The 13,189-nt window shown below is 51.3% G+C and overlaps 2 protein-coding genes and 1 non-coding gene across 4 annotated transcripts; all 3 read left to right on the top strand.

Annotated features, from left to right (window-relative positions):
- The first annotated feature begins 241 nt into the window (after positions 1-241).
- GPD1 (glycerol-3-phosphate dehydrogenase 1) lies at positions 242-6,066 on the top strand. The gene is made up of 8 exons (XM_019419320.2): positions 242-403; positions 885-1,062; positions 1,876-2,016; positions 2,595-2,733; positions 2,974-3,086; positions 3,742-3,975; positions 4,119-4,225; positions 5,407-6,066. Exons 1-8 carry the CDS (start codon positions 363-365, stop codon positions 5,501-5,503), a joined length of 1,050 nt encoding a protein of 349 aa, XP_019274865.1. The 5' UTR covers positions 242-362; the 3' UTR covers positions 5,504-6,066.
- Positions 6,067-6,184: 118 nt separating this feature from the next.
- Positions 6,185-12,475, top strand: LOC109249100 (cytochrome c oxidase assembly protein COX14). Of its 2 annotated transcripts, none has more exons than XM_019419321.2 (2): positions 6,185-8,126; positions 12,075-12,475. In XM_019419321.2, exon 2 carries the CDS (start codon positions 12,083-12,085, stop codon positions 12,254-12,256), a length of 174 nt encoding a protein of 57 aa, XP_019274866.1. In that variant the 5' UTR covers positions 6,185-8,126; positions 12,075-12,082; the 3' UTR covers positions 12,257-12,475. The 2 variants fall into 2 exon arrangements, with proteins under 2 accessions (XP_019274866.1, XP_019274867.1); XM_019419322.2 differs by lacking the exon at positions 6,185-8,126 and adding an exon at positions 8,168-8,313.
- TRNAE-CUC (transfer RNA glutamic acid (anticodon CUC)) lies at positions 9,720-9,792 on the top strand. The gene has a single exon. It is a non-coding gene; the product is annotated as a tRNA-Glu (tRNA).
- Positions 12,476-13,189: the final 714 nt, after the last annotated feature.

Raw genomic sequence — 13,189 nt, 5'->3', positions numbered from 1 at the left:
AAGGGATTGGGGGGGACCAGTCACTTGCTTTTCATCTGGGCTATTTCTTGGCAGATTTCAAAATGAGACCATTACAGGGAGGGAGGGCTGGGGCCAAGGGAAGAAGCTCACTAGCACCATCAGCTGGCAAACCTAAAAAGAAAAGCGGGGCCTGGACTCTGCCTCATTCCTGTTCTCCACCTGTCTCTTTTCTCCCCTTTCCCTGGCTTTGCCAGATTCTGTCTCCCTGGGCTCCCGCCTCCCCACCCGCCCCTGGAGGGCGGGACTTGGCTGCACCCACGTGTGGTGGAGTTATATGCTCCGAGCCCCGCAGAGAAGCTGGGAGTGCAGCACTGAGCCAGATCGGTTAGAGCAGCGGCACGATGGCTGGCAAGAAAGTCTGCATTGTAGGCTCCGGCAACTGGTAAGTGACTCTGTCAAGTATGGGGAGGGAAAGGGAGGTTCCCCCAAGTACACAGGGGGTTAGGGAGAGGCTTGGTGGGCAGGAGGCAGACACTGGGTAGGAAATGCCCTCCAATTTCCGTACCACCCCCACAGGACAGATGGTGCCCAAACCTTTTCCTGGCCCTTGCTTGCCTGGGCAGCTGCACCTGTTCACCACAGGAAGGGAGCTTCCAGAGTCCTCTCTGCCTGAATAGCTGCTTAGGGCTGGGGGGTTGAAGGCTGTTCCCCTTTTCCAGCTGCAAAGTATAAGATAGACTAAGTCTCCTTTCTACTGCCAAAGACGCACTTTCATGGTGGTGGTCCAGGTCATAAGGAAGGTGGCAAGCAAATAATCTGGTAGGCTGTGGTGCCATCCTGAGGTGGAGCGTTGCCCCCTCCCCTGCCACCGTTCCTCCCTCTTGCCCTGACTCCTCCACTTTCTGTGCTCTCCCTCCCACCAGGGGCTCCGCTATCGCCAAGATTGTGGGTGGCAATGCGGCCCAGCTGTCACACTTTGACCCACGGGTGACCATGTGGGTGTTTGAGGAAGACATCGGGGGGAAAAAGCTGACAGAGATCATCAACACACAGCATGAGAATGTCAAATACCTGCCAGGGCACAAGTTGCCCCCCAACGTGGTGAGCCCCAATACCCTGGGAGAGGGAAGCGGAGGGGTGCCTCCTGCTGAGAGAGGGGTCATTTCAGCTGTTACTTGGACTTGGAAAGCATCTTGGGAGGGCTGCTCTAGGCACAGGGCACCCCTATATAAAATCCCCAAACTGCTCTCCTGGGACTTCCTGGGACTGAAAAGAACTTGAATCCTCTCCACCTCCACCTCCACTGGCCCCCCACCCCAACACCAATACACTTATGGGCTCCCAAGTAGGAAAGGGAGGACGAGGAAGTTGGTTTCCATGACAACTAAAGACTTGGGGTCTGGGTAGCGCCTGCCTCAGGCTCTAATCCTGTTACTTATTCACTGGGTTATTAGCAGACGTGGAGGCTGCTCCTTGGACTTAAGGTCTCTAGTCAAATCCACGTGGCTTGTTCCCAACCTGGAAAGGGGGAGCAGGGAAGACAGCAGGAAGGGCTCTCCCTTCCCAGTTGGGAGCCTTAAGAATCAGGGTGATGAAACCCTACTTGGCCTCTCCCTCCTGCCAAGCCCAGGCCTTCTGTGGCTTCCCTCACTGTCCCACAGCCAAGGGCTACAGAAGCACTGAAAGGAGGCTCCCAGGAGTCCTCAAGAGCCCCGGGGCAGCTGGAGCCGGAGAGGGAATGACAGCGAGGGGGAGGGAATGCAGTGTTCCATTTCCTCCAAGATCAGGCCTTCCAGATTAGATCCCCTGACTGCCCTTCCTTCTCCCCCACCAGCCTCACATCTTGGCCCCTAGATCTCCAGAATGGGCTAGCAGAAGTCCGTGAGGCCCATGAGCACTGGTCGCCCCCCACAGGTGGCTGTCCCAGATGTGGTCCAGGCTGCAGCCGGTGCTGACATCCTGATCTTTGTGGTGCCCCATCAGTTCATCGGCAAGATTTGTGATCAACTCAAGGGCCACCTGAAGGCAAACGCCATTGGTGTATCTCTAATTAAGGTGCCAGGAACACTTTCGTGTGGATGGGGTGCAGCTAACTGCTGTGGGGTGAGGGTAGGGGAAGTGAGAACAGAAAATGGCAGAAGTAGGCCAAGAGTTTTTTGGAGAGAAGAGAGGAGTTGCTTGGAGGAGGCTGAGAAATAGGTGCTGGGGGCCGCTGGGGTGGGGAGGGTGGTTGGGGGGAAGTTAGAAGTAGCTTTGGAGGCAGATGTCTGCAGTTTGGGAGGCATACTAGAGATGCCTGGGGGTATGAGGAGCTGTTGGGTTTGAGGAATGTGAAAGGGAAGGTGGTTTGGAGCAGTGACTGGGATGGAAGTTAGTTCGAGGTCCTTGGGGGTGGGTTGTTGAGGGATGTCAAGAAGTAGGTTGGTTGAGGGTATATGGAAGAATTTTCAAATGGATTCATTTTCACGTGCCATCTACCCTCCTCACGGCAAGCTTTGGCTGAGTTCGAATGGGACAGGGCCTTTGGGGAGGGACACTGATGAACAGTAGATTTGGAAGGGGCAGGACTTCTGGGTGGGAAGCCCTCAGTTGGGCATAAAGGGCACCTGGCCTGAGCTCCATCCTGTGCCCAGGGGGTAGACGAGGGCCCTAAAGGGCTGAAGCTCATCTCTGAAGTGATTGGGGAGCACCTTGGCATCCCCATGAGTGTGCTGATGGGGGCCAACATTGCCAGCGAGGTGGCTGATGAGAAGTTCTGTGAGACAACCATTGGTGAGAGCCCTAACCATCACTGACAAATGCAGCTTGTCACATCCCCTCTCCGTTTCCCCCCTCCCCCACGTAGCCATCTTTTCCCCCATAAGGCAGGCAAAGGAAAGAAGACCCAAGCATCAGAGGTGAGGGAGGACCGGGACCCCCCCCTCCCCCCCAGGGAAAGGGTGGCAGGTCCTGCTTAGGGCTGGTGTGGGAAGAGAATCCCCTCTCAAAGCTTCACGTCCCTTCCCACTTTAGGCTGCAAGGACCAGGCCCAAGGAGAGCTTCTGAAAAAGCTGATGCAGACACCCAATTTCCGCATCACAGTGGTGCCAGAGGTGGATACAGTAGAGATTTGTGGGGCCTTAAAGGTGAGAGGGGTGCAGAGGCATCTATGAGGTGGGGAGAAGATCCTGATGGAGGGCCTGGCTTAGCTATACGAGGTGGCTGGTACTCCTCACTCTTGGGCAATTGCTTGCCTTCCCCACCACGTCCCACACACGCAGGAAGAATTGCAACAGCAAGGTCAGGGTCATTCAGGCCTGACAATTACTCACTATCAAACATTGAACCTCCCTCCTCCTCCCTTTCTCCCTATAGCCCCTTGTAGGACATTCCTGTCCCTGCCTCCAGTAGGTGGTCCAGGGGGAAGAGATGTCCTGGGAAAGCACCCAGGCTAATGGGAGATAAGATATCTAGGGCACCCAGGCAGGTTGATGGCCAGAACTCTGGATCTTGGACAAGTTGAGGACATCAGGGATATGGAACAGAATAGTCAAGGATGGGAGGGCTAGCTGAACAGAAGATTGGTTTTCAGGAAATGTTCTCAAGGATGGAGTAGGGGGCAGGGTTGCAGAGCCAGGAAGCACAAGCCCAGGGGTACAGCAAGTGGGAAAATCAAGAGGAGGAGCTAGTTGAGGAGCCCACCCACTATATTTCACATGGCTGATGGAAGGGGCATGAGGATGGTGCCCGAGGGCCTGCAGGAAGGGATCCTTTCTCACCTGTGACCTCCACTCCCCAAAGAATATAGTGGCCGTGGGAGCTGGCTTCTGTGACGGGCTGGGCTTTGGTGACAACACCAAGGCAGCGGTGATCCGACTGGGGCTCATGGAGATGGTCGCCTTTGCCAAGCTCTTCTGCAGTGGCCCTGTGTCCTCTGCCACCTTCTTGGAGAGCTGTGGTATCGGTGACCTCATCACCACCTGCTACGGAGGGAGGAACCGAAAGGTGGCCGAGGCCTTCGTCCGCACAGGAAAGGTGGGAACCCTGGGAGAATGGAGAATGGAGGTGGGCCCTTTAGGTGCCTAAGATCCCACCTCCCATCTGAGCCCCAGACTCTCCACCTCCCCCTGACAACCCTTCTCTGCCATTTCCATCCACCCGTCTCGTTTTCTTCACAGCCCATTGAGCAGCTGGAGAAAGAGATGCTGAATGGGCAGAAGCTGCAGGGGCCCCCGACAGCCCGGGAGCTACACAGCATCCTCCAACACAAGGGCATGGTGGACAAGTAGGTGTCTGCCCCAGCCCCAGTGGAGGAGGGAACCACAGCCACAAGTGCTTTCCACACTCATCTTCCTGATCCCTCCTCAATCGGTGAAGTGGGTGGAGAAGGAACCTTGTATTTACAGACAAGGAGACTACAGCTTGGAGAGAGTCTGGTCTGCCCGCTGTCCCTCTGCTACTTCATAGTCTTTGAACTCCCTCCAGTCTACTGCTCTTTGCACCACATTGCTTGGACCCCTTTGCATAGCCTCACTTCCGGTCCTTTCCTCCTGTCCTTTGCTATGGGGGCTGGAGCTCTGGGGCAGCAGGAGTAAACTCAACTGACTGTCCCATCATCCCATCTAAGCTGCTCCCTGGAGGCCAACCTTTCTGTCCCCTGAATCTTGTCCTGGGTGCCGAGGGGTGAGGAAGACAGCCTCAGCACAAAGACAGTGGGAGTGATGGGCTGATCAGAGCAGAGCTCTACTGATCTGAGAAAGAATCCTAGAATAAGAGAGTATGGGGGCGCCTGGGTGGCGCAGTCGGTTAAGCGTCCGACTTCACTCAGGTCACGATCTCGCGGTCCGTGAGTTCGAGCCCCGCGTCAGGCTCTGGGCAGATGGCTCGGAGCCTGGAGCCTGTTTCCGATTCTGTGTCTCCCTCTCTCTCTGCCTCTCCCCCGTTCATGCTCTGTCTCTCTCTGTCCCAAAAATAAATAAAAAACGTTGAATAAGAGAGTATGAAACAGGTTCAGAAGATCAGCTTATGGCTGGTCGGTGGAAAGCCTCAAGGTAAAGGAAGCAGCCTGTGTAAGAGGATGGGAAGAAGGAAATGCATTTATTGAGCACCTACACATTAATACATAATGGCTTCTTCATTACTTTGTTATATTGGTCCTATTTTATAGTTGATGATTCTGATGCTTAGAGAGGTTAAGTGGTTTACCCAACTAGAAAAAAAATTCATGCCAGGGTATCATACAGGCAAGTTCAATACAATAGAGAGCAGGGCAATTAACAACCTGCCTTAAACCCAGGATTAGGAGTTCAACTTCTCAGCAATTGGAAATTGAGAACCAGAGTCGGCCTGAGCTCAAAGGTGGGAGAGTAGGAGAGCGGAGGGTTAGGAGGTGGACAGGGAGTGGGCGGGGGCAGGTAGTAGAGGTATACCGGAAGGCTAATCTGGGTTTCTCCTTCCCCATTCTAGGTTTCCTCTATTCATGGCTGTGTACAAGATATGCTATGAGAACCATCCAGTGGGTGAATTCATCTGTTGCCTGCAGAATCATCCAGAACATTTGTGAGCGGAGCTGGGGCCAGGCCAGGCAGCTTCTTTACCCCAGTGGAGATAGTCAGAAGCTTGGGGTACCTGGCCACCAGGATCTCTGGGACTCTCCATGGAGCAGCCTCTTCTGGGGGACAGGAGGCTGTGGGGCCCAACTACCTGCCTGGAGATCCTGAACCATCAAGCAGCCCATAGCCTCTTGCCACCGCATCTCGCCAGAAATGGAGTTGCCTTGTCCCTCTCCAGATGCGGGGTTTTCTCCTTGTCCTCTGAAAGGGGTAGAATCACACCCCAGTCCTGTCTGCTTTGGGTGTGTGTGTTGAGGGGAGGGTGAAGGGAGAGGGAGGCAAGGGCTGCCCACTGCTGCCTCTCACACACCAGAAGTCCTGTCCCCAAGCCCAGTTAAATGGCTAAAGAAGTACCTCAGCCACAAGAGGAATGAGGTACGGGCTGCCAAGGAGGGGTCTGGGCTTTTGAGCCGACACAGGCCCCAGGGACCCCTTTGCTCTGACCTCTGCCAAGCCCCACACAGCATCAATGGATCTCAGTGTTTGTTAACAAAATACAAAGCTCTCAACCCCCTCCTAGCTTCTCCTAGCAACATCTGCGTCCTCAGAAACCTCTGGTCATTCCTATTCCCCCCCGCCCCCAGGCTGCCCTGGCACCAGACTTGCTGCCATGCTGGCATCTCTGGCCCTGGGGCTTGTCATTCTCCCCGGGGACTTCCTAGTTCTTGCCAGCTTCTCCCCATCATGCATGACCTTTCTAAGCCTTCCCTCACCCTCCCGGCCAGGGCCCTCTTTGGGGAGCAGGAACCTAATCTGCTGACAGCTACACCTTTTCATAGCTGGTTCAGATCACTCTGCTCCCTATGACCTTTGAATTTGCTCCGCCTCTCTTCTCTGGAGCTCTAGTGGGGGGAGGTGTCATTTGGGTCCCTCCTGTCGCTGTCTTCCCAAGGACATCCTTAGCTCCACCCCTTTTCTCCTCCCAAACCCTATACCTATTTCTCAGCTGCCCCCAGAGCAGCCAGGGCAACTAACCAACACCTGCATCAGGGGGCCAGAGAGTGGCCCAAAGGGTAATCTGGGATAGGGAAGTAAGGGTGAGCAAGTCCATGTTGATGGCTCCTGACATTCCAAGGCCAGCTCTCCTTTGTCATCTGAAGGACTTCTCCTGAGGTATTGACCACTTTGGGCACCTCTGGAGCTGGGAAACTCAAGGAGGAAAAAATGAAAACCACCCTACCCCCTGTGATGAGGAAAGAACGGGAAGGGGAGGAGGGAGTGTGCTTTGAACTGGCCTTGTTTCAGGAAGGATTGGCAGCCAGGGAATGTCACAGGTCAGCAGCCTGGACCCCTGGCTATAAATAGGCCCTATGGGCCTGCCAGCCTCCAGCCATGTTCAGCAGAGGATCTCAGCTTCCTATGTGGCAGCACCTGGCACACTGTGGTTCTGCCAGCATTATGTTAACCCTTTCTTACTCTGTGCCAAACCAGGGAGGCAGGCTCCTCTCAGTCCCAGCCCTCGAGGATTCACACTGCCTTAACCAGTAAAGGGCAGAGCTGCCTGCATCAGGCTGCAGGAGTGAGGGGCACAGCCACCCCAGATTTGGCTGGGCCCAGGTCCGGACACTGACTGAAACCAGAGCTCCTCCCCAGGAGGTCAAAGTGGGGACAGAAAGACAGCTCTTTGCCTTCAGCTGCAGCTGCGACCTTGTTAGGTAGTCCGACACCTCTGCCTACTTTTGTTCACTCCACAGTTAACAATCTGGGCCTTCCAATCAAGCCTACTACTTGTCTACTCAATAAATCGTGGTTTTTCCAGAAACGAGTTGGGGGGGAAGGGGGGCGCTTCAGCGCACGTGGCAGTGTGTATGCTGTGGTGTATCACTGCATGTATAGATTTTCACTCATGCCACAGGAAAAAAAAAATGAAGAAAAAAACCCGGAAATCCCCCCTCGATAATCCCAGCCACTCTGGGCCCCTGGCAGGGGTGCCCATGCGGGTCCTTTTTCCCCCAAGTGACACTCCCTTCCCAGTGCGTCTTTGGGTCTTCACCACTCCTCCTGCAAGCGGGGAGCTCACGCACTGGCCGGAAACGTCAGACATTCGTCCCTCGTACCCACTCTGTGGCCCTAGCCAAACCTGTAGCATTCTTGGCGGTCCAGGCCTCGCGGTGCGTATCGGTTCCTACCTGAGTTCGGCCAAAGCCGGCCACGCGGAAGAGGGCAGCTCCAGGCTCTAGCGGGAGTGCGGCCCACCTCCAGCGGGCTGACCCCTAGAGAATCTACCAGCTCCGGGGGCGTCACCGCGCCTAGGCTGGGGATTGGCTGACTCTCTCTGAGTCGAAGAGAAAGGTTATGTTTTCTATCTTGACTGTGTATCCCTAAAAGTTCCGGTTCTAGAGCTGGGTCGCCAAAGACCCTCTCTCAATGGACAATGACTACAACCCCCAGAATGCAACGGTCCTCTCCGAAAGAAAGACTCGTCTGAGGATGCGTAGTAAGGGTGACTGGCCCGGAAGCACAAAGGCGGCAACCAGCCGAGCTGCGGCAGACGAGAGCTGCATCCTCGGTGGGTGGCTTTGTGTTGTGTTCCGCGCGCTGCTCTCTCTGGCGTCCGGAGCGGAGTCCTAGAGGGTAAGCGGGTCGGGTGGGGGGGCGGAAAGGGTGGCTTTCCGCGCCAATAGCGCCCCAGGTCTATGCCAGTAACGCATACATGGTCAATGTTGCTGAGTCCGGCTGCGCTAGGAAATTGCGCAGATTGCGGCGGCCTGACGCTGCCTGCAGAGGCCGAGGTTGGACGCTGGGGAGCTGCAACATCCAGGTACACCGTTGCGAGGGTCCCGCAGGGGCCACCTGTCCGCTGAGGCGCCCGGTCTTGGGTCGGCCTTTGTTAACCCATCTTGGCAAGCCCCCGTCTTCAGTGCCCTTGAGATCACCGCGTTTCCTGCGCCGCGAACCGCGCGAGCCGCCATCTGCCCGGCTTCCAGCCCTACAGGCCCCCGACAGCCATAGGTTTCCGTGAAACCTTGACTCCCAACCCCGCGCCTTGGCCCTCCATGCTCTGACTTCGGTAGCTCGGACCCTTCCCTGCCTTACAGTCGGCTGCGCCTTGATATGTGGCTTTCGCCGGGCACCCTTCGTGCTTACAGATTAAACAGCTCCACTCGCTGCTTTCGGCTCCTCGAATGCTCCCCCCCTCCTTATTCTCTACTGGTGTAAATCCTGCTTGCGCATCTAAAAGACAGAGCCGCACACCCCCTCCCCAGCTTATTGCTAACTTTTCTTGAGCCCCCACCTTTTCTCTGAACTCTCACTTTGCCTCTCTTCTGATCCGCTCCGTCTTCTGCCTTAGGTAACAGGATTTGGGATATATGGCTTTTCCCCATCAGACCATAGCTGTTTTGTGACATAAGCCGTGTTCTTCTTTGTGGCCTTCATAGTACGAGTAAAAGGTAGACAGATAAATGAGTAAATCTAGGCGGAGGTGGCTGGAACACATTTGAGGAAATGATTTCCAGAGGAGAAACTAGAGTCTTCAGGTACTCCCATGTTTAGGGGGCAGAAAAAGAGAAGAGCCGGAACTTTGCAGATTGCACTCCTATGGAATTTTTCATACTGGTTCTTGTGTTTTTTTCCCTGTTTTTTTTTTTTTTTTTTTTTTTTTTTGCCTCCCTATTTTTTAAAAACTTCAGTCTAACCCCATCACCCCATAACAGACCCGGCTTTGAGCTTTTTGCTTTTCTTTCTTTCTTTTCTTTTTCTTCTTCTTCTTCTTTTTTTTTTTTTTTTTTTTAAGAAAATGGATGTCTCTCATATGAGAGTGTGTTGCTAACCTCACAAGTTTCTTTCATTTCCAAGGTAAATCCTTCTACCTGGGCTTCTAATTTTGCCTTTTCCTGAACCATCCTGGATCTTGTTCCATCCTATCCACCTCTTTTTTTATTCTCAGGTTAGCCACCAGCCTTTTCCTTTTTAAAACATATCCGTATCTTATCAATAAACAAAACAGAATTTCCTTGATCTTGTTAACATCCTCAAGCTGCTGCACCTTTACTTCTGTTCCCTTAACCAGAAAATCACAAGAATTCTTATCTTTGAGGTAAAAAGTTACCCTTCTAGTAATCTATTTCTCTCTGTCCCAGAAAAATACATAGACACATGAAACTTGGGAGGTGGTGTTCTTGGCTCTACTGGAACTCTGGCTGAGAATTTGTGCTTTAACTGGGTGCCTGGCTGGCCCAATTGGTAGAGCATGGGACTCTCCATCTCAGGGTCATGAGTTCAAACCCCATGTTGGGCTTGAGCCTATTTAAAAAAAAAAAAAAAAAAAGGATCTGTGCTTTCACTTAATCAGTGCACTAAATTGACTTCTACCCTAGGTTTGTTTACCCATGATTGAGTTATCTTTTCCCATCTGGTGATCTCATCTGACCAGTCTTCATGGCACTTAACTTGGAGTGGTAATTCCTAGTGTTCATTCTGGCTCACAGGTGGGAAGGATAACTCAGTCAGTGGCAGTGACTTGATTGCAGTGATTTGCAACCAGGAAGGGAGATGTAGTTAAATGAAAAAGCCCTCCTAGATGTTTCTGGAGTTTCCCACCTGCCTTCTTTCATGAATTCTTTTTCTTCTTCTTCAAACTAGCGTTCCCTTGGTTTCTCTCTCTGGTCTTATCCTCTGCTTTGGTGTCACTGTTAACCTCTGTATCTATAGCCTAGTCTCTCTCTCAAGATCTGGTCCAATTTGCATGTCTTTCTGCCTGGTAGGCATTATCACATGAATGTTGTGTTGAACATCTGAATTTTAACATATCCAAAACCCATCTCATGAACTTGACTGCTACTCACTGCCACTACCACCCCCATACGTACAGTGATACACCTTTTTCTTTCCATTTCTTATCCCTATTAATATCCCATCCACAGAGTTTCCTAATTTGCTACCTTGGAGATATTTTCAGCTTTGCCCTAATCCATTCCGTTGATAAATCACATTCTTCCAAAATAACTTGTGCATCTTTCCTCTCCATTTCTACTGCCCTGCCTTAGCTCAGGGTCTGTGGAGAGTTTTTGTCAGCTTGAACATAGAAATCTCAGGTTGGATTAGATAAGAAACGAAAGTGAGGTTCTAGACACCAAAATTACATCTGTCAGTAGGTCTTCTGTCGCTCTTCTAGCCAAGCTGTACCATCCTTTTACTTTTGTTAGCTGGTGAATGCTTCCAGCCTTCTTCCTCCAGCCCCTCGAAGAAGTGGTCCTATAACTGGTTAGCATCTGGCCGGGATAATAGGGGATAGGTGGAGAAGGAATAAGTGAGACGGAGGTTGAAGGTTGCAGGTCTCTTTCCTGGGATCTTGTCTATCACCTTAGCTCGAGGTATGTGTGTTTTCTTCACTGTCTCACAGCTCAGGGTCCCTTTCAACCCTCAGATAACCAAGAACGCAACTCTTTCTCGCCTGAACCTGTGCCATTTGGTTTTCTTCCTCTATGTAATGTCACTTTCCATAGTCATTTGGAATTAGAATTCAGGGAAGCTGTGCCTCAGCCCAGCTTGGGTTCCACCCTCAGGAACTGGCTCAAAGGCAGTGTTTCCATAGAGCTTGCTGTGAGAAGCTCTTTGCCTCACCCTACTCTTGACCCCTAAACCAGCCAATCCTGAGCTTTTCTTCCAAATTCTTGACTTTTAAGCAACCTGTTCTCGCTAATTTCAGTCAGTCTTTTAATTTCAAGTCCCTCAACAGAGAGGAGCCTAAGAACACATTCAGAGTCCCAAATTTTGGAATTTGGGAAATTGAGGAACATTTTGTTCAGGATGAAAGATTCCCATGTTAAACTTTATCTTGTTCTCTAGTTCAGAGTATCTAGGGAACAGTTAAATTAGAAGTAACTTATTCATGCAAATGTGAGCTAACAATTTGTTGGGGACTCAGTTTCTTTTTAACCCTTAGGATAGGTTCTTGGAATTATGTTTGGAACTTGGAATTAAAGTTGTAGAAGGTTAAGTATAATTGAAATAGTATAAACATACTGTTGGCATTATTTCAGGTATATTATGGCTTTAAACAGATGCTTGAGGGATCACCTGGGAACTTAACCACTGTGAACAAGATTGGTTTTATGGGAAAACAAATTGGATATAGTGTAGAAGTTTCCCATTTGATCTCCCGGAGAGAACTCCTGCTCTCGTTTAATCCCTGACTACCCCCATTCATTCCCTACTAGCCAGAAAAATTGATGTGTGCTTACAGTCATATACCAGTTACAAACATTTCTGGGTGGTTCATACCAGTCACTTTTCCCCACAAACATAGAGGGCCGGGTGTTACCTGTGATGTCATTCAAATGCACCTCTTTCTAGCTGTGTTTTTGTATCTCATATGCAGACTATATTTGTCTTTTTGAATCTTAAGAGTTCTTGAACAGTATCTTCCAGTATGAGACTCTGCGTGCGTGTAGCGGCCATCCAGAGTAGAGTACAGACAGACTAAGCAGGATGCAGAAGTTGTAGAATGGCCTTAAGCAGAGAAGTGGGCTGGGCAGATGAGACCGTATCCTTGGGTCTAAATCCAGTCTGTCTTTGTAGGGGACAACATGCCAACTGCCAAGCAACTAGCTGACATTGGCTACAAGACCTTCTCTACCTCCATGATGCTCCTCACTGTGTACGGGGGCTACCTCTGCAGTGCCCGAGTCTACCACTATTTCCAGCGGCGCAGCTCCCGGCGCCAGGCTGCAGAAGAACAGAAGACCTCAGGAGTCCTGTAGAACCGGGGGGCTATTTTCCTTGAACAGAGAGGCCTGAGGCATGCTGTGGAACGATCTCACCTGCACTCAGTTCCAAGTCAAGAGAACTAGGGCCTTAATGGTTTCTAAATCCTGCTGAGAAAAAGTGCCCATGTTTTCTCTGATACTCCATCTTGGGGAGGCTGTTGAATCACAACAGGAATGGGAAGATAAGGCAGACATTAAATATTTTGCCATGTCTGTGTCTTGGTATTTTTGTGTACTTAAATAGGGTACAGAGGTGGGGCCTTCACTACCTGTTTTCTAGTCACAGACTGGATTTCTGTATTTTGAGTTCTTAGCACCCATGAAATGGGGGTGTGCAGTTTTAGGAGTGGTAGTATCAACTCATGATGTCAGAAAAGACTGTCTCAGCATCTGTATAAATCCCCTGAAAAGACTCTGTAGAGACCAAAGCTCTTCTTTGGTCAGTGACCATTCCAGCACCAATTACTGTGTCAAGGTAATTGACAAGTACTCTGGCAAGCTCACGGCCACCGGTGCACCCCTCAGTAAAGGAAGGCAGAAGCCCTTGTTTAACAGCCCTGTCAAAATTGCCCAAAGTGAAGGAGGCCTAGTTCTCAAAGGGAAGAATTGTTGGGCAGCTTATAGTAATGCAGTCCAGCTCCTTAAACTCAGGGGGTGTAGTATTAGCATAGGATTGATTTCACATAGGAAATCTACCTGCAGGTCTTTTCACAAAGTTGTGAAGAGGATGTGAAAGAAAACCGTGCATTCAAGGTAAAACCCAACTATGAAAAGAGCTGTTCTTGCCACCATTCCATGTTGAGCTTTGAGTCTTCCTGGTTCACGTCATTCTTGGTAATCGCCCAAAATAACAATCCTCTTGGACACATGTCTCTCTCATGTGCATACTGTTCTGACTTTTGTCCGACTCCTAAACCTGTCACCTAA

Source organism: Panthera pardus, unplaced genomic scaffold (assembly GCF_024362965.1).
Source record: "Panthera pardus isolate Hobbes unplaced genomic scaffold, ASM2436296v1 HiC_scaffold_6, whole genome shotgun sequence".
NCBI lineage: Eukaryota > Metazoa > Chordata > Mammalia > Carnivora > Felidae > Panthera > Panthera pardus.
Note: the sequence above shows the minus strand (reverse complement) of the source record. Positions and strands in the feature narration are given on the sequence as shown.

What these genes read in the sequence shown, in the direction of transcription:
- GPD1 (XM_019419320.2), top strand. Translation starts at nt 363, where the DNA reads ATGGCTGGCAAGAAAGTCTGCATTGTAGGCTCCGGCAACTG. An exon ending in GTTCTGTGAGACAACCATTG is followed by an intron (nt 2,734 to 2,973) that starts GTGAGAGCCCTA and finishes TTCCCACTTTAG; the next exon opens with GCTGCAAGGACCAGGCCCAA. An exon ending in AGATTTGTGGGGCCTTAAAG is followed by an intron (nt 3,087 to 3,741) that starts GTGAGAGGGGTG and finishes CACTCCCCAAAG; the next exon opens with AATATAGTGGCCGTGGGAGC.
- LOC109249100 (XM_019419321.2), top strand. Translation starts at nt 12,083, where the DNA reads ATGCCAACTGCCAAGCAACTAGCTGACATTGGCTACAAGACCTTCTCT.